General features: G+C 35.6%; 5 protein-coding genes and 1 pseudogene across 9 annotated transcripts; 4 read left to right on the top strand and 2 right to left on the bottom strand.

Annotated features, from left to right (window-relative positions):
- The first annotated feature begins 558 nt into the window (after positions 1–558).
- On the top strand, positions 559–9,976 carry ABCB6 (P-glycoprotein 6). The gene is made up of 11 exons (XM_088212947.1): positions 559–1,174; positions 3,746–3,800; positions 3,902–4,077; positions 4,193–4,393; positions 5,099–5,358; positions 5,434–5,744; positions 5,870–6,090; positions 6,207–6,547; positions 6,736–7,523; positions 7,673–7,914; positions 8,169–9,976. The coding sequence occupies exons 1-11, from the start codon at positions 770–772 to the stop codon at positions 9,396–9,398; spliced, it is 4,230 nt and encodes a 1,409-aa protein (XP_088069073.1). The 5' UTR covers positions 559–769; the 3' UTR covers positions 9,399–9,976.
- Positions 9,977–10,383: 407 nt separating this feature from the next.
- On the bottom strand, positions 10,384–12,430 carry PNSL1 (PsbP-like protein 2). Of its 2 annotated transcripts, XM_022054792.2 has the most exons (8): positions 12,286–12,429; positions 12,131–12,218; positions 11,578–11,661; positions 11,354–11,427; positions 11,073–11,195; positions 10,920–10,991; positions 10,730–10,826; positions 10,384–10,646 (listed from the first exon to the last, which is right to left on the bottom strand). In XM_022054792.2, exons 1-8 carry the CDS (start codon positions 12,337–12,339, stop codon positions 10,543–10,545), a joined length of 696 nt encoding a protein of 231 aa, XP_021910484.1. In that variant the 5' UTR covers positions 12,340–12,429; the 3' UTR covers positions 10,384–10,542. The 2 variants fall into 2 exon arrangements, with proteins under 2 accessions (XP_021910484.1, XP_021910485.1); XM_022054793.2 differs by lacking the exon at positions 11,578–11,661 and having other exon boundaries at positions 12,286–12,430.
- Positions 12,431–13,988: 1,558 nt separating this feature from the next.
- LOC110824035 (receptor-like protein kinase THESEUS 1 pseudogene) lies at positions 13,989–16,932 on the top strand (annotated as a pseudogene). 2 transcript variants are annotated; one of them, XR_015816875.1, is made up of 2 exons: positions 14,745–14,882; positions 14,974–16,932. The product of XR_015816875.1 is annotated as a receptor-like protein kinase THESEUS 1 pseudogene, transcript variant X2 (transcript). The 2 variants fall into 2 exon arrangements; XR_015816874.1 differs by having other exon boundaries at positions 13,989–16,932.
- Positions 16,933–18,265: 1,333 nt separating this feature from the next.
- LOC110824217 (aquaporin TIP1-3-like) lies at positions 18,266–19,581 on the top strand. The gene is made up of 3 exons (XM_022054791.2): positions 18,266–18,516; positions 18,613–18,863; positions 19,015–19,581. The coding sequence occupies exons 1-3, from the start codon at positions 18,384–18,386 to the stop codon at positions 19,387–19,389; spliced, it is 759 nt and encodes a 252-aa protein (XP_021910483.1). The 5' UTR covers positions 18,266–18,383; the 3' UTR covers positions 19,390–19,581.
- Positions 19,582–20,006: 425 nt separating this feature from the next.
- LOC110824036 (F-box family protein) lies at positions 20,007–22,310 on the bottom strand. 2 transcript variants are annotated; one of them, XM_022054543.2, is made up of 4 exons: positions 22,045–22,310; positions 21,137–21,962; positions 20,873–21,031; positions 20,007–20,692 (listed from the first exon to the last, which is right to left on the bottom strand). In XM_022054543.2, the coding sequence occupies exons 2-4, from the start codon at positions 21,944–21,946 to the stop codon at positions 20,372–20,374; spliced, it is 1,290 nt and encodes a 429-aa protein (XP_021910235.1). In that variant the 5' UTR covers positions 21,947–21,962; positions 22,045–22,310; the 3' UTR covers positions 20,007–20,371. The 2 variants fall into 2 exon arrangements, with proteins under 2 accessions (XP_021910235.1, XP_088069072.1); XM_088212946.1 differs by lacking the exon at positions 22,045–22,310 and having other exon boundaries at positions 21,137–22,034.
- Positions 22,311–23,843: 1,533 nt separating this feature from the next.
- Positions 23,844–27,256, top strand: PHIP1 (phragmoplastin interacting protein 1). Its single transcript, XM_022054795.2, has 4 exons — positions 23,844–24,536; positions 25,311–25,482; positions 26,158–26,204; positions 26,304–27,256. Exons 1-4 carry the CDS (start codon positions 23,962–23,964, stop codon positions 26,923–26,925), a joined length of 1,416 nt encoding a protein of 471 aa, XP_021910487.1. The 5' UTR covers positions 23,844–23,961; the 3' UTR covers positions 26,926–27,256.
- The last annotated feature ends 35 nt before the right edge of the window (positions 27,257–27,291 follow it).

Below are 27,291 nucleotides of genomic sequence, written 5' to 3'. Positions count from 1 at the left end.
TTTTTTCAGTTTTAAGACATAATAATTTTCATATAATATAGTAAATACTATAGCATAAAATATGATTATTAATATTACATGTCTTAATCAAAGTATTAGCAAAAACTTAAATATTGCAAGGAGAATGTGAAGTAAATAAATATGTATTAAATACTAAATTAAATTATAATGTATAATTATATTTTATATTTATTAGGTGGATTTTATTTCCAAAAAAATATTTATAAGGTGGATTCTGAAATAATTTATTTTTCTAATATAGTAAATAAATACAAACGTAAAATTCGATCGGGTTCTGTGGTAAATGGAAGTAAACCCCAAAGGCAGCATTTGACCGTTGGCCTTCAACGAAAAAACTGATAATATTGAAAAACAACTAAAACAAGAATCAAAAAGCGGTCAAGCCACTTTCTATTAAAAACTCAAAAAATGAAAAATAAAAAATATATTATTGGACTTTGTTATAAATATGTCACTGCCCGTGATTCTATCTTTTCCCCTCTCGCCTTTTTTCCTTTCCTTGACTCAGTCTCATCACCCACCCTTCATTTATTTTCTTTTTTTTTTTCCTAATTAAAAAAAATGGAAAAGAACACTCGAAACGAACACATGAAAACGCAAAACTGAAAAGCTCAAGAAAACTTGAAGACGAAATTCGGTCTTCATTCTCCTCTAAGTTTAGCGTAGAGCGAGGAGGAGAAGAGAAGTTCTAGGGTTTTGATAGAGAGGGGGAGGACAGAGACAGAGGAGAGAGGGGAGGGTTTACAAGATGATGATATCTAGGGGATTGTTCGGCTGGTCGCCGCCGCACATACAGCCTCTCACTCCGGTATCCGAGGTTTCGGAGCCGCCGGAGTCGCCGTCCCCCTACATCGATGCGAGTGCTGAGGCGGCTGCTGCTGCCGCCGCTGCGGCGCAAGCAGAGGCCGAGGAAGAGATGGAGGAGGCTGAGGAGATGGAGCCGCCGCCAGCCGCTGTGCCGTTCTCGCGTCTCTTTGCCTGCGCCGACCGCTTGGACTGGGTGCTTATGGTCGTTGGATCTCTCGCCGCGGCTGCCCATGGGACTGCTCTCGTTGTGTACTTGCACTACTTTGCAAAGATCGTTCAGGTCCTTGGCATCGGCTCTGGGCCTTCCACAGAGAGATCGGAGGAGCAATTCGAACGATTCATGGAGGTTAGATAGTCTTCAGTTAGTTTCTTGCTAAGTTTTTCAAAAACCCTAATGTTTTTCTGATATATCTGGAGTTTTAGTTCAATTTTGCTGGAAATGAGGAGGCTTTTGGAGTGCTGGGTTTTGGATGCTTGTTTGGAACCTTAGGATCAGTTCATTGGTCGATATATTGATAATTTCAGTTCCCGCGAACCACAAACTCCCATTTGTGGTTCTGAAATGAGAGATTGCTTTAGGTTCACTTTAGGAATTTGGGTAAATGTTTAACCTTTTTTACTTGAAAGGTAGTTTTGAGATAATGGACTGTAGATGGGAGGCCATCTGTGTTTGTACTCTGTCTATCCATGACCCTGCGAGTTTGGTGGATATTGTTATTTGAATCTAGTTTGAGGTAACTTTCGTACTTAGAAGTTCAATTTTAGTCATTTTAAGTTGATGCTGTTTAACAGAAAAAGGTAATGGGTACTGTTTTATTGATTATAGAAGGTTTAGGAGGTGGATGTGAAGCATTAGAATTCTACCTCTGGAGTTTTAAGGGAATTATCATCGCTAGCATAGGAATAGCTGCTTGAGGTTAGGCGTTTTCTTTGGACGTGGTTGGGCTGTGTTATATTTAATACCATTCATGTTTGGCTAGGCTAGCAGGAGAATGCTAGAAATGGAAAAAAATTTGAACTCTTTTGATCTGACAGCTGATTTTGTTTGCTAGTGCAGTGTGTTTATTCATCCTACTTAGTGCATAATGGAAGTTAAAACGGTATAAAATTTTTTTAAGATATGATAGTATCTATTTTGATAAGGGTGAATATTTGGGGAAAGGAAGGAGTTCAATTGAGATTTATGGTTATTGGAGTAAACACGAAGAATAGATTTTTAATCTAGTGCATCTCTTATTCCATCTTCCTAAATAAAATGGTTACGAAATGATCTGTGATATCTGCGAGTGGTGTGAGCCTGTTTTTGGTTTTTGCATGGTTAATTAGTAAACTTGCATGCTTTAAAGTTTCACTTTTTTATAGGAATATTGGATATTCAATTTCTTTTTATTAGTTGACTTCCTCGGATGATTGGTTTGACTTTGTTGAGGTACTGAAGTATTGTAGATATTATGGATGCAATATCATGTTTTTCTTTTTATTACTTTCTGTTAATGCTCGGAGACAATAAGTAAAGTAATTTGTCGGGTTGTTGCTGTAGGTTTGATCACCCGTTTTCTGCGTATTAATTTTGTTGGAAAGAAACGGTTTTGAGTCATTACTATTGGTTATTTCTTGTTTTACGCGTAGCATTGAATTCCTTGCTTTTGAATTTGTACACCCGCAATGTTCTAGAATCATTTAATTGGTCTCTTCCAATGATTTAAATAATGATTTTAATCTAGTCAGATCCTTTGAAATCCTATTAATTCAGTTATGAATTCATTGTTTATAGAAAGAAACAGTGATTTCTACTAGTGGTTTTCCGATATTACAACATACCTAGCAGTTCAGTGGAGCCCAGTTGGATCAATTGAACATTCCATTGGGGAGCATTGTTTTGTCTCTTGTGGTACTATTCCAGTTGGGCTCCTTGAATCACATCCACCAGTGTTGGGAGCAGCTCATCGTCCAACAACTTTGCCTAATATTTTGCCCCTAACCATTTCTTGCTCCTCTTTTGGAATAGAATGGTTTCATGATTCTTTGGTGATTGGTTTTTCCTCTCTACCTGTGTCTCTTTTTCCATTTGCATTGAACTCCAGTTGTGAGTAAAGGTTATAATCTGCTTTGAGAGTGAAAAAACTTGCGTTCCATGTCTTTTCTAAAATCAGAGATGTGGCGGATTGTATAGCAGCTTCCTGGGAGATAAGTATATACCGATTTTTTTTTTCCAAATCTGTTCTCTCAAACTTTCTGGGTCTCTTTTTAACTCTCCTAGAAAGTATGCATTTGATTCCTCTTTATTTGTTCAATTTCTTCATTTTCTCCGTTTTGGATTAAGAAAAATAATTCTTCAATTGAGTTACACGCAAAAAGCAGTTGATTTAGTTGAATTCAGTATGGAGGTAATTAACTAAACATTATGTTTCTTACATTTTGTGTCATGGTTAATTATGACCTTAATTCACAGCTTACAACAATGATTAGAGAAATCTACAAACAGCGAAGGAAGTGAGATGGACTTATCCCTAGAAAATCTCGGGTGAAGTTATTCTAGGAAAACATTCATCTATGCAATAAAACCTTCTGACATTTTTAATTGCTGAATTTTTTTGTCATATTGGGTAGATACTTGCTTCTATATATTTTCCTCGCCTTTTCCTCATGTATATCTGGACCTGTACATAGGAATAGATCTTGATTTTAACAAAATTATTGATTGTTGGTTTCACTATTTTCGTTCCATTATTTTGGGATATAACATTGACTGTCTCGATGATTTTGGTTTTGTTGTTGATAGTTTAATCGACTTGTAAATACATTGTAAATGGGTTGTGTTCCCTTGGCACTCTTACATCAATACGACTCCACACTTTTATTTAAAAAAAAAAATCTGGACCTGTAAATATTTTAATGTATTTTTGTCTTTGTGCAGCTTGCTTTAATAATTGTCTATATAGCTGTGGGCGTTTTTGTTGCTGGTTGGATTGGTAAGTTTAGCTGTTTGAAAATTAACTTTTTACTGTGTTCCTTTTACTCTCATAAATAACACATCTAAGCAGTCATCAATGCTGACTTCTCTTTGTAATAGAGGTTTCGTGCTGGATATTGACCGGAGAACGGCAGACTGCTGTCATCAGGTCAAGATATGTACAAGTACTGCTGAACCAGGATATGAGTTTCTTCGATACCTATGGTAACAATGGGGACATTGTGAGCCAAGTCTTGAGCGATGTGCTGCTCATTCAGTCTGCTCTTAGCGAAAAAGTAAGTGCAATTCTAGCATGTCACTCCTCATGCATGTCTCCCACCCATTAATTGTCCAATAAATTACACTTTCTAATGTCTAATTTGATCTTTTTTTTGGCCTTCCATGATGCAGGTTGGGAATTATATCCATAACATGGCTACATTTTTTAGTGGTCTTGTTATTGGATTTGTCAACTGCTGGCAAATTGCACTTATAACATTAGCCACTGGTCCATTCATTGTTGCTGCTGGAGGCATATCAAACATTTTTCTTCACAGGCTTGCAGAGAATATTCAAGATGCATATGCTGAAGCAGCTAGCATTGCTGAACAGGTTACTGCCTTTTCTCTGGTTTTATCTTCAAAAGAAGGGAGAAGACATCATAATGCTGTACCATACTGTTTCTTCTAAAACAGAGTTTTCTTTAGCCTAAAAGCTGGGATTTATATAAGATGTTTGTATCCAACATTGTATACTAAAATTTAGCTTTTCAAATATTTGGTTCCGTGACTTTGTTCTTTTGACAAAGTACTTTATCCCATGACCTGAAAGTTAATATTGCTGATTGAAAACTCTTTTTTGCTCTTTCAATAACTGAAGAGTATATGCTGTTCATGAGTGGCATACCAGTCAATTTGAAGACAGGACTTCCCTGGTGATTATTAGTGTTTGAGTTATTAAATGGTTGTCTTTTGTTTCACGTCGTCATCACTATATCAATACATTTTTCTTGACATATAAAGGTTCTATTATGTGCCTTTAAAGGTGAAAGCTGAGTAACAATGTTCATGCATTTAAATCATGTATATGCTTGTCTCTTTTCTGTTTTGCCTGAATTAACTGTTGGAAAATAGTGACAGATTTTGCTTCTCTCAAGTTTGCCTTTAGTAAATGCCTCCGAGATATTTTCACAAGTAGATTTATCTGTCTGGATGTAGTACTTTGATGAATATAAAACGGGCCTGTCTGGATGTATTAGTTAGGCCAATATTGCATGTGTGCAATCCTAATGGGTGGTTGGCTTATTCAATGGTGCAGGCAGTGTCATATATTAGGACTTTGTATGCATTTACAAATGAAACTTTGGCCAAATATTCTTATGCTACCTCACTTCAAGCAACTTTGAGATATGGTATAATGATTAGTCTTGTGCAAGGACTTGGGCTTGGATTTACGTATGGGCTTGCGATATGTTCTTGTGCGCTACAACTCTGGGTTGGAAGGTTCCTGGTTACTCATCACAAAGTTCATGGTGGTGAAATCATAACAGCCCTATTTGCTGTAATTTTAAGTGGCCTGTGAGCAACATTTTCTCCCTCCTTTCCGTTTGCTATCTTTCCCACAGGCTTTCTTATTTCTGATTTTATTTATAGGGGGCTTAATCAAGCAGCAACAAACTTCTATTCATTTGATCAAGGGCGAATTGCTGCCTATAGACTCTTTGAGATGATAAGTCGTTCATCCTCTGCAGCTAATCAGGAGGGAATCACCCTATCTTCTGTGCAAGGAAATATTGAGTTTCGAAATGTGTATTTCAGCTATTTGTCCCGACCTGAAATCCCTATCTTGAGTGGATTTTACCTTACTGTACCGGCTAAAAGAGCTGTTGCTCTTGTTGGTAGAAACGGCTCGGGAAAAAGCAGCATCATCCCGCTTATGGAGCGATTTTATGATCCTACATTAGGTAGTTTGGCCATGTGACCTTATAGTTACAACTTATTCTCATGCCACTTAGATCACAGTTCCACTAAGGTCCTTAATGATTACCTCAGCTGATGGATTCTAGTGTTTTTCATCTCTGTGATGCAGGAGAAGTTCTTCTGGATGGTGAGAACATCAAAAACCTGAAACTGGAATGGCTGAGAAGTCAAATAGGACTAGTTACCCAGGAACCTGCTTTATTAAGTTTGAGCATAAAAGATAACATTGCATATGGTCGAGATGCTACTTTGGATCAGATTGAGGAAGCTGCTAAAATAGCACATGCACATACATTTATCAGCTCACTTGAGAAAGGATACCAGACTCAGGTGACTACTCCAAATGCATAAAATTTTCAACTATACTTTCTACTTGGTGAGACATGTATGTGTGTGTGTGTTTGTGAGTAAGTCTGTGTGTAGGTTATTAATTTTATATGTTTCAGGTGGGGAGGGCTGGTTTAGCACTGACAGAGGAGCAGAAAATAAAACTGTCTATTGCCAGAGCAGTGCTCTTGAATCCATCAATTCTTCTGCTTGATGAGGTTACTGGTGGACTTGATTTTGAAGCTGAAAGAACTGTTCAAGAGGCTCTGGATCTCCTGATGCTTGGGCGTTCAACAATAATAATAGCCCGACGGCTTAGCCTTATTAGAAATGCTGATTATATAGCTGTAATGGAGGAAGGTCAGCTTGTTGAAATGGGTACGCATGATGAATTATTAAACCTTGATGGTCTGTATGCAGAGCTTCTGAAATGTGAAGAAGCAGCCAAACTTCCAAGGAGGTATAATACTAGATCCATGTTTTGCTGATAGAATGAAATATGTTCTGTGGATGTGAAATTTCTTGTTGCCAAAACAGTCTGTTTGCAGCACTTATTTGCTTGGGAGTGCATTTGTTAAGTAACATGTTTCTTTTTTTCTGAGGAACTTGAATGAATGACATGTTTCTGACTTATGTATCTTCATCCAGGATGCCAGTTAGAAACTACAAGGAAACTCCAGCCTTCCAAATTGAGAAGGATTCTTCTGCAGGTCACAGCTTCCAAGAACCATCATCACCCAAGATGGCCAAGTCACCCTCTCTTCAGAGAGTCCATAATGTATTTCGGCCCCAAGATGGTGCCTTTAGTGCACTAGAATCACCCAAAGACCGAAGCCCACCACCAGAAAAAATGCTGGAAAATGGCCTGCCTTTAGATGAAGCTGACAAAGAGCCATCAATTAGAAGACAGGACAGTTTTGAAATGAGGCTGCCAGAGTTACCTAAACTTGATGTTCAGTCTGCAAAAAGGCAGAAATCTAATGGTTCAGATCCTGAATCTCCTATATCACCACTTTTGACATCTGATCCTAAAAATGAACGTTCTCATTCACAGACATTTAGTCGTCCCCATAGTCACTCTGATGATGTTCCTGTGAAAGTTAGGGAAGTGAAAGGTGCACGGAATAAGGAAGCACCATCATTTTGGAGGCTAGCAGAGCTTAGTTTTGCAGAATGGCTTTATGCTGTGTTAGGAAGCATTGGTGCTGCTATCTTTGGTTCTTTCAATCCACTTCTAGCTTATGTTATTTCTTTGATAGTAACAGCATATTATCGGGGAGAGGAGCGACATCACTTGCAGCAGGAAGTAGATAAATGGTGCTTGATCATCGCATGCATGGGGTTAGTGACGGTTGTTGCTAATTTTTTGCAACACTTCTACTTTGGTATTATGGGAGAGAAAATGACAGAAAGAGTACGGAGAATGATGTTCTCAGGTGCTTGATCTTTCTTTTGGTTGCTTCTTTAGTTATTTTGATTACATAATTTTGTCTGTCTTTACTTTTTCTTTGAGCTGCTTTTTTGCACTCCAGACTGCATAGTCTGTTTACTCCCTTTAACTTATGATAATGGGGTGATATGACAGCTATGCTGCGTAATGAAGTTGGATGGTTTGATGAAGAAGAGAATAGTGCTGACACATTATCAATGCGCCTGGCTAATGATGCTACATTTGTGCGAGCTGCTTTTAGTAACCGGCTTTCAATATTTATACAGGACAGTGCTGCTGTTATAGTTGCCGTTCTTATTGGAATGCTATTACAATGGCGGTTGGCTCTTGTGGCATTGGCAACCCTGCCAATACTCACTATTTCTGCAATTGCTCAGGTTTTTGCATGCTTATTTGCTTTCTGATGAGAAATCTATTTTCATCCCTTTTTTTGGGTGGGTGGGGTTCTGATGTTTACTTTGTTAGTGGGTAGTACAGTAATGGTATGTTGTGTTTGGCCAACCTTTTTCCTAGTACACTAAGCAAGAAATGTTTCTTCCTTGCACTAGTCCTGTCCCATAGTCGTCTTCATTTTTATCTTCTACTCCTTTGAATCTCAAATTCCTAACATTCGATATAATTAATGTTGCAGAAATTCTGGCTTGCTGGATTTTCAAGGGGTATCCAGGAGATGCACAGGAAAGCCTCGTTGGTCCTTGAGGATGCAGTTAGAAACATTTACACAGTAGTTGCATTCTGTGCTGGCAACAAGGTAATGGAGCTCTACAGATTGCAGTTAAAGATAATATTCAGGCAGAGCTTTTTACATGGAATGGCGATTGGGTTTGCATTTGGCTTTTCTCAGTTTCTTCTTTTTGCCTGCAATGCTCTACTCCTTTGGTATACAGCAATTTCTGTTAAAAATGGCCACACAAATCTTCCTACAGCTCTCAAGGAGTATATGGTTTTTTCTTTTGCAACATTTGCACTGGTGGAGCCTTTTGGTTTAGCCCCATATATACTAAAACGACGCAAGTCCCTTACTTCAGTCTTTGAAATCATAGATCGAGTGCCTAGGATTGAACCTGATGATAACTCAGCATTGAAGCCCCCTAATGTTTATGGAAGCATTGAGTTGAAAAATGTTGACTTCTGTTACCCAACTCGTCTGGAGGTGTTGGTATTGAGTAATTTCAGTCTCAAAGTTAATGGGGGACAAACAGTAGCTGTGGTGGGAGTTTCTGGGTCTGGGAAGAGTACCATTATATCTTTGATTGAGAGATTTTATGATCCAGTTGCTGGTCAGGTTCTACTGGATGGACGAGATTTAAAACTATATAACCTGAGATGGTTGAGGAATCACTTGGGTCTTGTTCAGCAGGAGCCAATTATGTTCTCTACGACCATCAGGGAAAATATTATATATGCTAGGCATAATGCTAGTGAAGCTGAGATGAAAGAGGCTGCTAGAATAGCAAATGCACACCATTTCATAAGCAGCCTGCCTCATGGTTATGATACTCATGTTGGTATGAGAGGTGTGGATCTAACCCCAGGACAGAAGCAGAGGATTGCTATTGCTAGGGTGGTGTTGAAAAATGCTCCCATCCTGTTACTGGACGAAGCCAGCTCATCAATTGAATCTGAGTCAAGCCGGGTGGTGCAGGAGGCTCTTGATACTTTGATAATGGGGAATAAAACAACCATTCTGATAGCCCATAGAGCAGCAATGATGAGGCATGTTGACAACATTGTAGTGCTCAATGGAGGTCGAATTGTGGAGGAAGGGACTCATGATTCTTTAGTGGCAAAGAACGGCTTGTATGTCCGTTTGATGCAGCCCCATTTTGGAAAGGGTTTGCGTCAGCATCGGTTGGTGTAGGTTGGCCTTGTAGTTGCTTGGAACTTACATTTGGTTCCTTGTATAGTACCCATATACTCTTTCTGAAGTTCTGGAAATGTTGACATTTGACACCAGATGTGTCATCTAGAGTATATATTGATCAAGTTTCTAGCTTCCAGAACCTGCAAGGGGTAATGAAATTGAGATGAGACATGTAAGAATATCGATACTGGTTGGATGGAGATGCAGAAAGCAGCAAGAGGAGATGCATTGTTAGTCGTAGGTCTTAGAAGAAGGGATTTTGGGGTCTAGTTGGCCGTTGTTGGTTAGACGCATATTCTTTTTGGGGGCAAGCATCATTAGATTGGGTTGTGCTGTCTCCAATGGTATATTGATTTGTTTAAGCAGTAACAGGGTGATGATAATTCTTGTTCAACTAAGGTGTGCTTTTTTGTTTTCCCCTCTCTCTACAGTTTTCTGTCCTTTTCCTGTATTTTAATGTGATCTCTCTCTCACCGATCTTAGTTATGAATGTTTGTTGTATATTTTTGATAATGTGAAACTAAACAACTGAAGAAAGTTTAGAAGAGGAAAGTAAGGGAGGCTGTTTGTTGTAACTTTTTTGTAAATATGTACTCAGGATAATTTACAAGCTGTTTACCAAAAACCAGGTAGTTTTGATGCTTAAATATAATCCCATAGAGTGATTGCTTTTGAAATTTTCTGAAGAGGTGAGGTGCAGCATATAGCATGAGTATTTACCATATTGGAGTATTCGTTTACTGTGAAATACTGTAGCCAATACCCTATCTAACAAAGAAATAGGATTTTCTGAAAATTTTCAGTAAACATATTCAGGGATAGTTTTTCGTTTGTCAACCTAGAATCTCATACTTGAAGTATTAATTCTCAATTTATTGCAAATTAGTGGTACATGAAGCCAGTGGAGAAATTCTTTGTGGAAATTTGCATCATCGGCCAGTTTGTAATTTTTAAACTGGTCTCATCAAAGGCAAAATTGAAGTGGTATTTGGCAAAAAATATATTGCAGTTAAACTTGTATATTATATAGGAGTTCCAACAGATTCAACAATTTGTCTTCTGCTATGCCTATGTACAGGAAATGCAAATATTGTTGGTCCTCAGGCACACCACAAGCTTTTGTGTAAACTGCTGTGCTATTTCAGATATCAAGCATTCTGAATGAGTCTGCAACTACTTTCAACTGGTTCCGAAATCTTTTCCATCGTCTTTCATTAGCTGCGACAACTAGTGTATAATATCTCCCTATACAGTAAAAGGGGAAAAACTGTTAAAACTTTCCAATCAATACCGTGACGAGTAAACTTGTTTGAGTTGTTGATGCTTACCATTTCCAATTGCTATTGTTGCAAAGGAGACACTAGAGAAGTTTGGAGATGTAAGTCCGTACTCGAATGTATAGTAATTTTTCCCGTCTACTGTCCGCTACATCCAGTGATCAAGACGAAATACCAATTGAGTAGAAGATTAAGATTGGAATTGAAAGTAAATTTAACCAAATGGAGAAGATGCTGAAACCTCTTGCATATCAAGGATAGTAGCTACTTGATTTGGAGCAGCATATACATGCCTCACCAAATTGGAGACAACCTACAAAGAGAGAGAACCAGGAAGCTCAAATTTCTTCCTTTTTGTGGAATGATAACGAGGAAAAAACTTTCCATCTTTCACCTCTTCCATTGGCCCCAACTCGTGGATGTCTTGTTTAGTCGTTGGTAAAAATCTCACCCTAACATTTTGCAATTGCATATACCTGTCTTTAAATGCTGAATCATGCCCCCGGAAATCAAACTCCTTTTAGAGAAGAGGGAGAAAAGAAGAGTCAAATTAGTTTAATTATGCATCAAATATATAAATTACAATCAAATTTCATATAACAACATAAACTTGAACCAAACACATATGACATCAAAACTCAAGGTTGCTGATACGAGATAACAGCATGAACTCACCCTCCAATCTGAGGGGTAAAAATATGAATACCCATCTGAATTATCAATGAAAGCTCTGTAGTTCTGTGGCACCTCTGCTCGGCATGGAAAAACAACCAAGAATCGAAAAGCAAGAATTTCATTAGTAAAATTAGAAATCATTAGCTGAGTACGAAAAAAAGCAGCATTTAAGATCGTGTAAAGATACAGAAAGGATAAGCTAAACAAAGTTATTTACATTATACCTTCAGCTAATAGGGAACTTGCTGGTAATGAAATTGCCATGAGGGTTCCCACTCCCAACAATAATAACCTTCTCTTACAATTGCCTAAACTCAGTAATTTTAGATTATAAACACATCAAATTGTCAGCATTAGAAACTAAAATCTCTCAAGATCTCAAACCTGAAAATGACGAGGAAAATGGGTATGGGTAACTCTGAAAACATGATTTTTCCACATTAATACTAATACAAATTTAACACAGTTTCACTGTCAGTAAAAGATTCAATTCACATCTCAATCAATTAAGGATTGGTATCACTCACAGGAAAAACCGAAGAGGCTATGTAGGATGAAGAAACAGATTTTGGGTTATTATCTAAGAATTCTAGATTATACAGACGCATCCAATTGTAAGCATTAGAAACTAAATCTTTCATCCTAAAATGAAAATGGCATGGAAGTATGATCTGGGTAGCTCTCAAAACGTGATTTCTCCCACTCAAATACACTAGTAAAGACTTGTAAATGCAGTGTAAATAAAATCGAAGAGGAATTTCCAATTGGGTATCTTACTTTCTTCATTGAAGGTTGTCTCTGTTGTGCATGTGAATTGGTTACAAGGAGAAACTGCATAAGCTCTTGGTAACTCATTCGTGTTCACCTGAAAATCGCGAAGTAGAATTACAAATCAACATGATATAGCATGGAGCAGACCCAATTAGTCATACCTTGTTGGAAATGAATGTTGAAACACAAGTGAGGGAGAGTGAAGAGACTGCCATGGTGAGAAAGCAGGACTATCGTGTGCGTTGTTTATTCATTTCTCTATTTGGATAAGTTTACATGGTTTTTATATCATTGCTTGTGTAGAATTGAGTTTGTTTTGCTAAATTTCTAGCCCAAATTTTCTTAACAGAGCCAGGCCCTTTCTTCTTCTTCTTCTTCTTCTTTAATTATTTTCTTTTTGGGCTGAAGAGTAAGGAGAGTTGAGCCCTCTATAATTGGATGGAGGGTGGGTTGTAAGCGAGAATTTTAAAAATTATAAAAGGGTATTTTTGTTAATAACGAACTAATCCAATTTAATTTAATTTTATTGTAATAAAAAATATTAAATACTAATTTATAATTAGTGTTAAATTAATTTAATAATTTTTTTTTACTGAAGGTAATATATTTTTAACATAAAACTTTTAATTCATACTACTAGTGAAAAAGTGAATGGAATTACGTAGTTAGTTAGTGGTTAAAATCATTCTTACCCATTTCAGAATTATATGGTTAATTTTATTTCTGAAACATATTAAAGGCAAAAGTTAAATAACATTTACAATGAATGTTTATATATGCAAGTTGCATGAATGGCCACTAATTAATTGTGTTAATCAAGTTTATTAAAAAAAAAAAAAATTAGTAATTTAGTCTCAGAAGGAGATTTAGATCTAAATCTCTTATTAATTAATTAATTTATTATTTAATTAGAAAGTTGACGATTATGATTTTCGTGAACAGAAATCTAGCTTTCTTCACGCCTTCAAAACACAATTAAAATAAATAAATAATTCATTATTACTAATTAATTTAGATTAATACTTGAACAAATCAGTCGGTGAAGCTGCAAAGCACGATTCTGGCATGTGACAATATAAAAGTTTTGATTAAAATGTACTTAATACACTATTAATAATTCAAGTTATAAAAGATTTTGAAATTCGTATCCATAAAAATATATTTTTATTGTACAGAAATCGTTTCACTTTTTAAAATAAGATAAAAAATATCAATTATAATTATAATTTATTTTAAAATAAAAATTACCGAAAAAAGTATATGTAAAATATAGATATTACCAATAAATATGATCAAATTGTTGATTTTTAATTGTTTTAATTAGTAAATAGATGCATTTTAAATACTAATAATTAGACTATGAAATGACAAAAAACAATAGAAAAAATTATAATAATTTACAAAAATAAAATATTTTTTATTTAATTTTAAAAATAAAGTAATTTTTATATTACACCATAATTTTTTTTTTTTTTTTTTTTTGGTGGCTACGAATATTTGTAAAAATATATACTTACACTTTGAACTTATCAAACAAAATTATATAATACAATGATATTTAAAAAAATAAAAAAAAAATAGTTTGTAGAACTTCAAGATCTTCCGGGGCCAAAAGAGTCACTTAGAAGTTGGTCAACATAGAATCCTTTTGTCAGTTTTACTTTAAATAAAAACTGCAGGTGCTCCTTATATCCTCCCTACTTCTATATGTTGCTTACACTTCATTTGATACTCAAATATAATATCATATACGTATACTTATATACATATATATATATATATATATATATATATATAAAGAAAGATCAAAACCCTCCAACAAAAGTTCAGTTATGTCAGTTTCTTCACACTCCCCCACCTTTATTTTATCTCTTTACTTTTGCTTTTCATTACTTAATTTCAACTCTCCATAGACCAAATCCTTGGAATTTGCAGCATCTCCATCGTCACTCTCATTCGCACTACTTCCTTTTCATTTTCTCCATTAGAATCTCCCTCTGGTTCTTCTTCTCAAGAAGCTTAGTATAAACAGGTTTTTCCTCCTTCTATAATTCATTCATTGGTATGTTCTCCATTCTTGATTTTTACATCAGTAAAATAACTGGGTGATGCCAAAGTTTCTTTCTTTCTCTTTTATTTGCTACAAAGATTTGAACAAGATTAGATTACTTTGAGAGTGATGAACAAATGAAAGTTTCAATCTTTTTTTTCTATACAACTATCTTGTTATCTACTCAATTTCTTGTCTGTAATTCTTTCACTCCTCTAGACAATTTTCTGATTGATTGTGGAGGAAGTAACCCAGTAGTGCTTGAAGACAACAGGGTTTTTAACCCTGACAATGGAGTTTCTGATGTGGGTTTATCTCCTTCTGGTTCTCACATTGTAGTTTCCAACACTAAAATTGTATTTTCAACCTACTCAGCTCTCTACAAAACAGCAAGAGTCTTCACCAAAACTTCAAGCTACACCATCAACACAAAGCAGATTGGTCACCATTGGCTTCGACTGCATTTTTTCCCTATTCAGAATCCACATTATGATCTGAAATCTGCAGTTTTCTCAATCTTGGCTAATGAATTTACACTTGTTGATGATTTTTCCTTTTCGAAGTTGAAGAAAAATTCTCCTTTGCCAAAAGAATTTGTAGTTGAAATTGGTGATTCGACTTCGAAAGTTCCGGTGCTCATCCTCACCTTGTCTCCTTTGAATGGATCTGTTGCATTTCTTAATGGGATTGAGCTTGTGTCCATGCCAGGTGGGGAATTCATTCCTTCTATTGCTATTCCTGTTCCATTGGGGTCTGAATTTCATATCCCTGATCATTTAGCTTTCGAAACGGTTTACAGAATCAACATGGGAGGTCCATCTTTGAGTCCTAAAAATGATTCATTATGGAGGATCTGGGAACCAGATTACCCTTATCTAATCAAGGCTGCTTCTGCTAAAAATGTTGTAGTCAGTCCTAATTTGATTAAGTACGTTAATGGAGTATCAGTAGAGATTGCACCTAATTGGGTTTATGCCACAGCTCAGGAAATGGCAGATTCCAATGTCATTGATCAAAGATTCAACATTTCTTGGGAATTTACAGTTGATCCTGGTTTTTCCTACTTTATCAGGATGCATTTCTGTGACATTGTCAGTTTAGCTCTTAATAATTTGTTCTTTGATGTGTATATAAACAACCAAACTGCACTAAGCTCATTTGATATCTCTAGCAACACAATGGGGCTATCAACTGCATATTTTGTCGATTTCGTTACAAATGTTTCAACCAGATCAAATCAAATTCTTGTCCAAGTTGGTCCCTCTGACTTGAGAAATCTCCCAAGCAATGCAATCTTAAATGGTTTGGAGATCATGAAAATGAGCAATCCTTCTGCTAGTCTTGCTGGAATTCATCATGGCGGATTCGTTAGTGTCAACGACTCAAAAAACAAGTCATGGGTTTTAGTAATAGTTTCTTTGTCAGCTGGAGTTGCACTTCTACTACTCCTATCAATGACTTTAATGATCTTTTTGCGGTGGTTTAAAAAACCAAAACATCAACCCGCGGCTTGGTTTCCAATTCCAACTCATGTAGGCAATTTTGATTCCAAAGTTTCTATTCTCAGTTTCGGTTCAACAGCTCATGATTCTGCTTTAGGTCGTGTTATAGCCTTCTCAGAGATTCGTGAAGCAACCAAGAACTTCGATGAAAGCTTGGTGATTGGTGTTGGTGGGTTTGGAAAAGTCTACAAAGGAGTGCTAGAAAATGGAGTAATCGTTGCAATAAAGCGTGGCAATCCACGATCCCAACAAGGACTTAACGAATTCAGGACAGAAATTGCAATGCTATCAAGGCTAAGACACAAGCATTTGGTTTCTTTAATAGGATTCTGTGAAGAACAAAATGAAATGATCCTCGTTTACGAGTTCATGGCAGGAGGCCCTTTACGAAAACACTTATATGGAGCTAATCTTCCTCCACTTACTTGGAAACAAAGGCTTGAAATCTGCGTCGGAGCTGCCAAAGGACTACACTATCTCCACACAGGAGCAGCAGTTAGTATCATCCACCGTGATGTCAAGACAACAAATATACTTCTTGATGAAAGCCTCACTGCAAAAGTGGCTGATTTCGGATTGTCCAAGTTAGGCCCAAGTGTGGATCAAACCCATGTCAGCACAGCTGTAAAAGGAAGCTTTGGTTATCTTGATCCTGAGTACTTTCGTCGCCAGCAACTCACTGAGAAATCCGATGTCTACTCATTCGGAGTAGTACTAATGGAGGTTTTATGTGCTAGACCTGCTATAAATCCTGCATTGCCAAGGGAACAAGTGAACATTGCAGAATGGGGTATGTATTGGCAGAAGAGAGGCTTGTTAGTCAAAATCATAGATCAACACCTTGTAGGATCTGTCAGTCTCGATTCACTTAGAAAATTCGGAGAAACAGCAGAAAAGTGTCTGGCTGAACATGGGATTGAGAGGCCTACAATGGGAGATGTGTTGTGGAATTTGGAGTATGCCCTTCAATTACAAGAGTCTTCTGCACAAGATGTGTCATATGAGAACAGTGCTAATTACATTCCTGATATCCCTGATTCGATCCCGCAAATCGAATCTGTTGACAGTTGTTCAGTCGATGGGATTGGTGATCAAGATCCTCATACTTGCACATCAAGTGGTGTGTTTTCACAGCTAATGAGTCCAAGAGGAAGGTAGATTTTGCTACTGGATAAGGATTAGAACATTGATTTTTTTTAGATAAAAGTTCGAACTTGAGTCATCAAATTTTAGTAAAAGAATATAACGTTATTTGAGTTGTTTAGTTATGATTTTTTATTGTTTTGATTATTGAATTTGATATAGTCGATTTTGTCATAACGTACGGATAGATTAATCCGAAAAAGTATACGAGAATAAGAAATTGCAAATTTAATACATGAATATGGTAATGTATTTATATATATATCAATCAAATAGACCAATTTATTAATCCAACAATAAAAGGTTGGGTTTTAACTTCATAATTACAGTAAGCAACAAATTAACATTTGGTTTCATTTTTATTTTATTTTGATGTTATTTACATATATAATTTTGTAAGTTTTTGAATTTGGTTGTTAATAATTTTCATCTTAATTTTTTTTTTATTTACTCATATTCTTGAACTTGAAAAACTAAAATCTAAATATAATTTACTAATCCAATCATGATTCATATAAGACGACAAATAATGTGAGGAGAAAAGAAAACCATGAACAAATATTGGTCGGTCCATTAAGTATAAAGAACTATATACTATGTCGTTATTTTTGGAAACCCTAAATTTTGATTCAAAGATTTTTTTCATGTAATATATTTAAAATAGCGACCTAATTTATTTGTATGGTTGTGGAATTTGCATCTTATATATAATTTGTTTGGCTAAGATTAAATGATCAACACTTGATATTATAACAAGCTTGAACTTTTATTTTGTCGAAATATATTTATTGCATAATCAGATAATACATATATATTTAAAGCAGAATATATAAATTTATAATATTTTATAAACTAGGAACATAACAACCATCCAATTTTAGATTTTGTTGATCTGAAGATGTATAGTATATTTATTAATGAAGATATTAATTTATAATCACTTAATTAACCACAAAAGCTCTTTTATTCTCTCTCCCAAATATCAATACTCCACCGTTTGGATGGTTCTAATTAAAGGAGCTGTTGAGCCCTAGTGGGCCCATGGACCCACAAACCAAACCCCCAAATAAATCAAGACAACACGTTTTATTTTGAATATTCAAATGGTCGGTCAATCACCGCCCATTACCCGCTTCCACGGGATCTCCAATGGACTACACACCACATAATCATCGAGTGGGTCCCGCCACGTCAAGCTGTCGGCTATCACCCAATTCCCAAAAGCCTTCATCGTCGATTTCGCCACAGTCGCCATAGGACACGTGGCGACACCAGAACGCATTACGCGTCGCATTCTTTAGCTGTAAAGTTACCGACATGTGGCTCAAATAAAACCCCACTCCCCATTTATTCTAACATACTAACTCCATGCCCATTGTTTTTACCGGGTACCGGTATTACAGGTCAGTTGGCCGTTATTTTAGGTATATATATATATTAGGAAACCTTCTGCTGGGTGCTCAAGAAGACAGAGAACAGAAAACAATAAGCTTGTTACGAGCTTATTAGATCTCAAAAAATTTTGAGAAGCAATTAGAAAGTTTTTCAATTAAACTTTTTAAAGATGCCGATTTACAGAGTCGCTATCGGTGCACCACGAGAGCTGAGCCACCCGTCAGCCATAAGGGCAGCACTTGCAGAATTCTTCTCCATGGTTATTTTCGTTTTTGCAGGAGAAGGATCCGGCATGGCTTTCGGTAAGTTTCAATTATATAACATAAAATTATTTTTAAAAATGTTGCATTACCAATTTTTTTAAGTAAGTTTATTTGTTTATTTTGATTTTTGAACAGATAAGCTGACAAACAATGGATCAAGCACACCAGCCGGATTGGTGGCTGCATCATTGGCTCATGCATTTGCACTTTTCGTGGCGGTTTCTGTGGGCGCAAATATTTCCGGTGGCCATGTGAACCCAGCAGTCACTTTTGGTGCATTCTTGGGAGGAAACATAACTTTTTTCAGAAGCATTTTGTATTGGATTGCTCAGTTGCTTGGCTCAGTCGTGGCTTGCTTGTTGCTTAAGTTTGCAACAGGTAATATGGTAAGTAATTAGGTTAGCGTAATTGACTCTTTATTCATTTTATCAATATTGAAAACAGATTTCTCTGTTTCAAAACAGGGTATCCCTGTTTTTATGTAGAATTTAACTATTTCCAAATTTTAATTTACTGAATTCTAATGTCAATTTACAGGAAACTGCAGCATTTGGCCTATCATCTGGAGTCTCACCGATGAACGCACTTGTCTTCGAAATTGTCATGACTTTCGGCCTGGTCTACACTGTATATGCCACCGCAGTGGATCCCAAGAAAGGAAATCTGGGAACCATAGCACCAATTGCAATTGGTTTCATTGTTGGTGCCAACATTTTGGCTGGTGGTGCCTTTGATGGAGCCTCAATGAACCCTGCCGTCTCCTTTGGCCCTGCTGTGGTTAGCTGGACATGGACTCACCACTGGGTCTACTGGGTCGGTCCCTTCATTGGTGCTGCCATTGCTGCCATAGTTTATGACAATATCTTCATTGGAAATGACTCCCACGAGCCTCTTCCCACCAATGATTTTTAAGCATTTTAATCACTATTCAACATTTCTCTTTGTTTTTTGTTAATGGAGAGAATCTATGTTTATGATCATAAGGGTTGGAGTAATATATTTGGATTCTGTTTCTTGTTGTGGTAAGTGTGTGTATCAGGAAGTTATTGGCTATGTCTTATTGTTTTTATCAGTGAAAATTTCATCCTTTTGTTTATTATGAAATTATTAGCCTAATTGGTTATATTATATATATTTGTATATGGGGTGACCATCTTGATATACTATATTATAAGGAAGAAAGTACTAAGATTTTTTGGTCAATGTCAAGACTACCAAAGATGCAAACATTGCCTTGAGACAATCAATTTGAGAAGAAAAAAAAAAAAAGAATAGTCATCAAAAGAAACCATCTAATCAAGCCTTTTATATCAATCAGATTACTAATGGTTTTTTATCAGATTTCAAAGATTTTCGTTCTAATTTTGCTTCTTCTTCCATTTGGAGCCCATCGAGCTTATTTTACTAAACGAAAAGAAATTATTCCTTTTCTTCGCTCTTAATCTGCCTTCCTCACATGTAAGTGAAACCTGATCTCGGGTATGAAGAAGATGATTGTTGTGTGATTTTCATGATAATTGGGTAACTTGTGGAAGTAGAATTTAGACTGCAGCAGAGTTCTTCACACGTACCTACTACCTATATTCTTTAATTATTAAACAAAACTTTAGCTTTGATTAACTTTGTTTATTTTATTTGAAAGTTGTAATTACAGTAGAAAAAACCAATAAAAAATATATTTACAACTAGGAAACCAATTAGTTTGGTGAAGTAATCCACTGAAAATTTATGTATTACATAAGAATTTCGTATAGATAAGAGAATACTTTTCCAACACAGATCTCACTCCAAACATGTATATATATATATAAATCTCCCAGATCTTCACGTATATATCTTGTGTAGCTAGAATTAGAAGCATTTTCAAAGATTATGCAAAAAAGAAACTAGCTACCTAGACACGCATGTGAGAATGCTTTGGACAAAAATCTTTGACATCTTCCATCTCAACAAACTTGAAACAAAAGTTTCTGTCATATGATTGGGCTGACTTTCTCTCCAAACTCCGGACACGATCATCCCCATCCGCCTTCGCCAAGATCTGGGGCTCCACTGCGAGTATGCCCCGCAAATGCTCAGCCAGCAAAATCTCATTCTTTTGACTTGTAAATCCCTCTAACTTGACCACTTTAAGGTGTCCCAATTTTGTGTGCTTGCCTACTTGTTTTGAGCATGTAACAGTACCACTTTCTGTTCTGTAGCCTTTAGGATCAATCTGCAGATTTAAAAAGCCTTGCGCTATAAGTAACTAAGTCTGAAAGAAGGAAACAAGTAAAAAAAATATATTGTATTAAATAATAAATTAAACCGATTATCTCAAAACATTAAGAAATAATCTAAGTTTATTATTTATAAATTAATAAATAAGTTAGTTTTATTTCTTTTTTATTCTTACAGTAACAAAAAGTCGCTCCAACGAAGGACAGAGCTTCAAGAAGGAGATTAGAGCATCGTTGTTGTAATCTTGGGTCGAAGTATCAATCCACCATAACTCTTTCAATTTATAGAACTGAAAATCTGATCGAAACGAGGAGAGCGAAGGACAGACTAATTCCTGCAGTTCAGGAACATTAAGGACTTAAATTAGCAGAAACAATTACATACATATATCAAGATATAAATAATGCTATCAGTATGTCAAATAAAAGTCTATATATACCTTGAAAAACCATTTGCAAAGTGTAAGAATTTCAGCATTCTTGATTGTGAGTAGGACTCCATCAAAATCACAACTACTGAAGGTGGTATAACCAGGGCCTGCTCTGGAATCAAACATGGCATCAGCCAGGTTAAAATGGTACTCAGGCTTAATCCAAGGCAGCAATCCTCGATACCGAAAAGTTTTGAGCTTGAAAGATTTTATGTGGAGAGATTGCAGCATTGGACAATCAAAGATAGTCAAATGAAGAAGCTTTATAGTGGATTCAATTCTGAAAGACCGTAACCCACTACACTCTATGATCTTCAAATTCTCAAGAAACTGGAAATTTGAAACCATGGAGGAAACTGCCTCGTTGGTAAGATGATTTACTGAGATCAAATAAAGAGACTTGACAAAGAAAGTTGAAGGGGTTGGCTGAAGGGTCAGATTTGGTTGATTAAGCTCTAACTCCCAACCATACTTCCTGAAAATTTCTTGGTTGCCTGAAGAGAAATCAAGATGGAGTTTGTTATTGGGTGCAATAATGGCTAATAGGACATGCCCTTTGTCGAAATGAAATTTGAGTTTTCGGTTGTTCTTTGTTGGATCTTGCTCGTTGAAATTGACAAGAAATCCAGAGACTGCTCCTGCAACATCTTCTTTTCTTCCATGCTGAATTAATGCCAGGTTCCAGAGGAGTCTCCACCGCGACGAAAGAAAAACAGTTTGTATTGCAGATTCGAAGGGAAGCAAAGAGATTATGTGAAAGAGTACCTCATCTGGTAAACTGCTGATCATGTCAATATGATCAATTACATGACTTCCCATAACTTGATTAATCTTCCTGCGCAAACACAAACCAAACTAGTCATTTTAGGACATCAAATCAATTAAACTTCAACAGAAGGAAAAATAAAAGAACTTACTTTGCAGTTGGGATTTTTCCAGAGAGATGATTAGTTTGCTTATATTGAGTACTCTTCTGTGAGTTCGGTCTCCATGGAGATTTCTTGGAAGGTCAGTAGCTTCTTAGAGTGTGTATATACATATATGTGTAGTTATACATTGTAAATTGATTGAAGCACTTGTTTGCCACAGTCAAAATTTAGATATGAACAAGAAAGTTTGAATTTGTTAATTTAAACTGTAGTCATTGAGGACCTTGTCAATTACTCTGATTCACCTCAGTTATATGTATACATATGTGTGTGTGTGTGTATATATATATATATATATATTTCTACTTGACATTATCAAAGATTATATAAGCTTAATTTATAGTTTGATTAAAAGATTATTCAATGTCCTTTTACATTGAAGTGGAATTACATTTATATAATCTGCTTACATATGTTTGTTTTGTCTGATTTTTGTAAATTGGTTACCTTGTAGCAAGAGGCAAGTAATATATTAGAAGACTTCAAATACATGTGCAAGACCTAATAAGTAATCTCATTCAAATTATAAATATAATATTTATTTTCCATTCAATTCCTAAAAATTTTAATAATTTAATAAGTTATGATTTATGCATTTAGTACGCAATTTAATTAATTTTACTTTAAATTTTAATACGTTAAATTGAATTACACTCTTATATATCATAGAAATAATGACAAAAATAATTAATATAAATTAACATAAAACTGATATGGAATTAGAGCAATATTTTAATTCAAAATTTTATATTTTACCTATATTGATTATATATTCCATAAAATTATGATTTGAGTTTGTCTATATTGTATTTATATAATAATTAGAGTAATAATTTTTTTTGTTTGTATTTTAATATAATCAGTTATTATATTATAATTAGAGTAATAATTTAAAATATATATATCATATATTTTTTTAAAATATAATAATTTATTAATATTTTTATTTTTTAAAAAAATAAAATTAAAGACGAAAATAAAACAAATTAAAACGAATTTTATTAAACAAGATAATAGTATTATATATATATATATATATATATGTAAGTTGCTTGTTTATTCATAACTTGTCTACCTCACGCCTGCATTGTTTCTTGTAAGCAAAGAAATTGTAAATATGAAATCATGATAGTCATTTACTTTCATAAAAACTAAACTTTATAATAAAATTTGTGACACCGACAACATCTTGAATTCAAAATTGACCTTTTCTGATCACACTGTGCTTACAGTGACCAAATCTATATATTGCAAAAATTAAGTGAATTAAAAGACTGTTTAACTCAATAAATCATTGACCATAATTGAACTCCAGTATTTATATTGTTCAGATAGGGAAATCTTCTAGTTTAGTAGCTGAGTGGATCTGAATATGTAATTAGGCTTACAATGTCAAACTAATACAGAGTCAGAATATGATGTAATTTCCTGAAGTTGAGAAGATGTTTTGCAATTAATTATCTCTAATCATATAATTAAACATTAATTATCCCACCTGTGAAAAATTTGTTATTTAATTAAAAGCATCATACGGTATTTACTTCAATATATTTACTAGCAGTAAATCCTGAGAGAATTAACCTTCTAACAAATTTAATTTATAAGCAGTAAAAAAAAAAAAATGGGCTTTTACATGTACGTGATTATGTTCCAAGTTATTATTTTTGGGCCCTGGATATGTATTGTTTGGGCTTTTATTTTTTTATTTTTTTAAAATGAAATTCATAAACCCAAAGGAATCCAGGAATCTCCCTCTCTGTACAAAACGGTGTCGTTTGTATTCTCATAGACCGAAACGGTGCGTGGCGCCAGCGGACACTGTCTCTGTTTTCACTCCCTCAGAAGAACCCTAACATTAGGGTTCTCGCGCTCTCTCTTCCTCTCTCAGCTATTGATGATTGCAAGATGGTATTATCCAATAAGAAGCTAAAGCAGAAACTGAGAGCAGAATTAGCACAATCTTTGGCGACATCGGTGAAAGGAATTGACCCTAATGCGAACGGAAACACGACTTTAGTTGCGAATCAACAAAATCAGTCTCTAAAAGAGCTTCTGGATTCTGTTATCCATAAACCTAGATTGTCAAAAAGAGAGAAAAGAAGAAACAACCTGTCATTCGAGGGTTCAGAGAGCTCAGATGCCGTAGAAAAGAGAAAGAGGAGGAAAGTTGAGGAAGAGAGCGAAGAGAATAAGGAAGTTGTGATTGTGAGTGTTGGCGAAAATGGTGAGAACGGAGGCGAGGAAGAGGAAGGGGAGAAGAAGAAGAAGAGGCAGAAGAGAAAGAGAGGTATCATGGAGTGTGAAGAGTTGAGTGGAGATGGAGGAGGAGAAGGTGGTGTGAAGGAAGCAAAGAAATCAAACAAGAAGAAGAGAAAAAAGGAGAAAAATAAGAAGAAGAAGAAGAAACAAGAAAAGATTAAGGAAGATAAGATTGGAAGTGAAGAGCAGGGGATTGCAGAGACCAATGACGACATGAATAGGTAATCTTTTGAAGTATCAATTTTCCATCTGAACTTTTCTTCTCAAATAATTAGCTATAGCTTTTAAAATTAAAAAAAAAAAGAATTAAAAAGAAATGGCGATAGCTTTTGGTTGACCATAATCTTTTTTTCTTTCTCATTTGGCTAAATAAGTGGGAACGCATCGTTATTATCTGAATGCTTATTTGTTTTCGTATATTGTAGCTTTCACTTAGAATCTGGTGCATTTCAATTGCTAATTAATGTAATAACTGATTTGTGGTGTGGGATTAAATTAGCTCTGTTTGGTTGCCTAGAAAATTTCAGAAATGAGGAAGGGATGGAGGCAGAAGGAAAAAAGGCAAAGGTTGAGTATTTGCTAATTCGAATATTAGAAATTATTAACCTCTATTATCAAATGAGCTACGCAATATAAGCAACGGCGCAGAGAACCTTTTTCTAGTATTATGGTTGATCTTTATGTGAGATGAGAATCTGAGAACTCACCTTTACATGGTTAGAAAACTATCCTTATACCTTTTGCCTACGAGAACTTTGTTTATTATACCGAAAGGTAATGACTCTGGAGCTTCCTTTGCAAAATCCTATTTCCCATGACCAGCATGGTCATCAGTGGCATCAAAACAGGACTTGTTTATTTATTTTGTTTTTTTGTTTCTCCATATAGGTGAATTATATCTGGTTGGCTGTGGTTTATTGATATATTTCTGAATTGTAAAACATTTCTCAGCTGCCCTTGATTGCTGGAGTTCATCAGTTCCCATGTTTTTGCAGTGAGACTGATGGAGTAGTTCCTACAAAGGTTTATGTTGGTGGCATACCATATTACTATAGCGAGGATGATATTCGAAGTTACTTTAAAGGCTGTGGCACCGTAACTGAACTTGAATGTAAGATGCGGTCAGAAGATGGCAGGTTCACAGGAATTTCCTTTATCACCTTTCAGGTGTGTCTTTGTCTGAGTTGTCTATTTATTTCATAAATGGTTGCTTCTGTTCATTCATTTGTACAAACTTAATTTAGCTTTAATAAGAATAAGGCTTTTTTGCTTTTGGATTTAACATGAACTTTTTCACGAGCATTTTTCTGCTACATGTTCCCGTTTGTTGTCTGCCTATTTTTCAAGTTCTGGACAATCCTCTATTATTAGGATTTTAACAATGGGAAACAGGCCAGAAAGAAAAACAGGCAAGAAAAGGTCCAGTATGATTTCCATCTCAGATGACCAAAAATCTACTTTTATTGTTTTAACCACCTCAGTTACGAAAACATTCTTCACATAGTTTGGGTGACATTGTACTCACTGCAGCAATGTATTCTGAAGAGGAAGTTTTAGAAAGGATTTGAGTGAAATTTAGTCTTAAGCATTTGATCTGGTAACCCAATCAATTTTACTGGGAATGGTGGATGATCACGGACAAATAATTTGGTTTTACTTTACTAAAGTTTTCATATTTTAGGTTATAAGAATTTTCTTCTTTTTCCAGTTTAAATATAGGAAATTCTATGCACTGGAAAAAGTAAAATTGGATATCTGATAGTGCTGAAGTTTTTAATAAATTCTTGCTAGACAGACTTCTTTATGACATTGAATTGATCCTGTTGTTTCATGCATTTTTAGACTGAAGATGCTGCAAAACGAGCCTTGGCTCTTGATAGAGCTGCGATGTAAGTAGCATTCTGACCATATATTCTGGCATGATCTGAAACTACTATCTATTCTAATTTCCACATTATGCTTATGAAACTTGCAACATGTTGCCTCAGGGGTGAAAGGTTTCTGACAATTCTACAATACCGGAAACCTCAACTGAAAAAATCATCCGATTTCGCCCCAGAAATGGTGGACGGCTACAACAGGATTTATGTTGGAAATTTATCGTGGGACATGACTGAGGATGACCTAAGAAAATTTTTCTCAGACTGCAGCATAACATCCATACGCTTTGGTCTGGACAAGGAAACAGGGGCCTTTCGTGGTTATGCACATGTAGATTTCAAGGACAGTTTCTCAATGGTGATGGCATTGAAGTTGAACCAGGAGATTTTATGTGGTAGACCGGTCAAGATAAGTTGTGCGGTTCCCCAGAAAGGTGCAAACACACATTCAAGATCTATGCCAACAAAAAGTACAGCAAGTGCAAAATCTGAGCCGGCAGATGCTGTAGCAAGTTCGGAAGCTGACCCTCCAAGTAGCAGAACCGAGAATGGTGGAGCTGATAATGGCAATCCAACACCCACCGATGGTGGAGCTGATAATGGCAATCCAATGCCCACCAGTGGTAAAATCAGGAGAAGGACATGCTACGAGTGTGGACAGAAAGGACATCTTTCTTCAGCATGCCCGAATAAGCAAACTGCTGATGCAACAAATTCTGGTGAAACTTGAACGGGGATGCAAGGTTCTACCATGCATTGAGCTTTCCAAAATCAATTTGATGCTTCACAACTGTGTTTCTCAAAAGATTTACGGTAAACATGTTGGTTGTCTGCTTTCAGAGACAATTAGAAGTGGTTTCCCTTCTGGATCCATCTTCAAAAATTTTGTTCCTAATCTAGTTGCTTCGGATGCAACCTTGAGAAAGTTGAAATTATTATTTTATAGGGACTTCCCATTTGTGTAATCCATTGAACCCTACTGGTTTTCTGTAAAAGAAAAAGAGAATAAATCTTTATCAATGAATCTAAACAAGAACTGGTGCAAGCAAATTTCGATGAAACTTTAAATTGTACGTTTGACCTTAATTATTTGTAC

The sequence above is a fragment of the Carica papaya genome, chromosome 2 (genome assembly GCF_054855325.1).
Source record: "Carica papaya isolate Zhongbai chromosome 2, ASM5485532v1, whole genome shotgun sequence".
NCBI classification, from domain to species: Eukaryota; Viridiplantae; Streptophyta; class Magnoliopsida; order Brassicales; family Caricaceae; genus Carica; species Carica papaya.
This window is presented reverse-complemented; position numbering and strand designations above follow the sequence as displayed.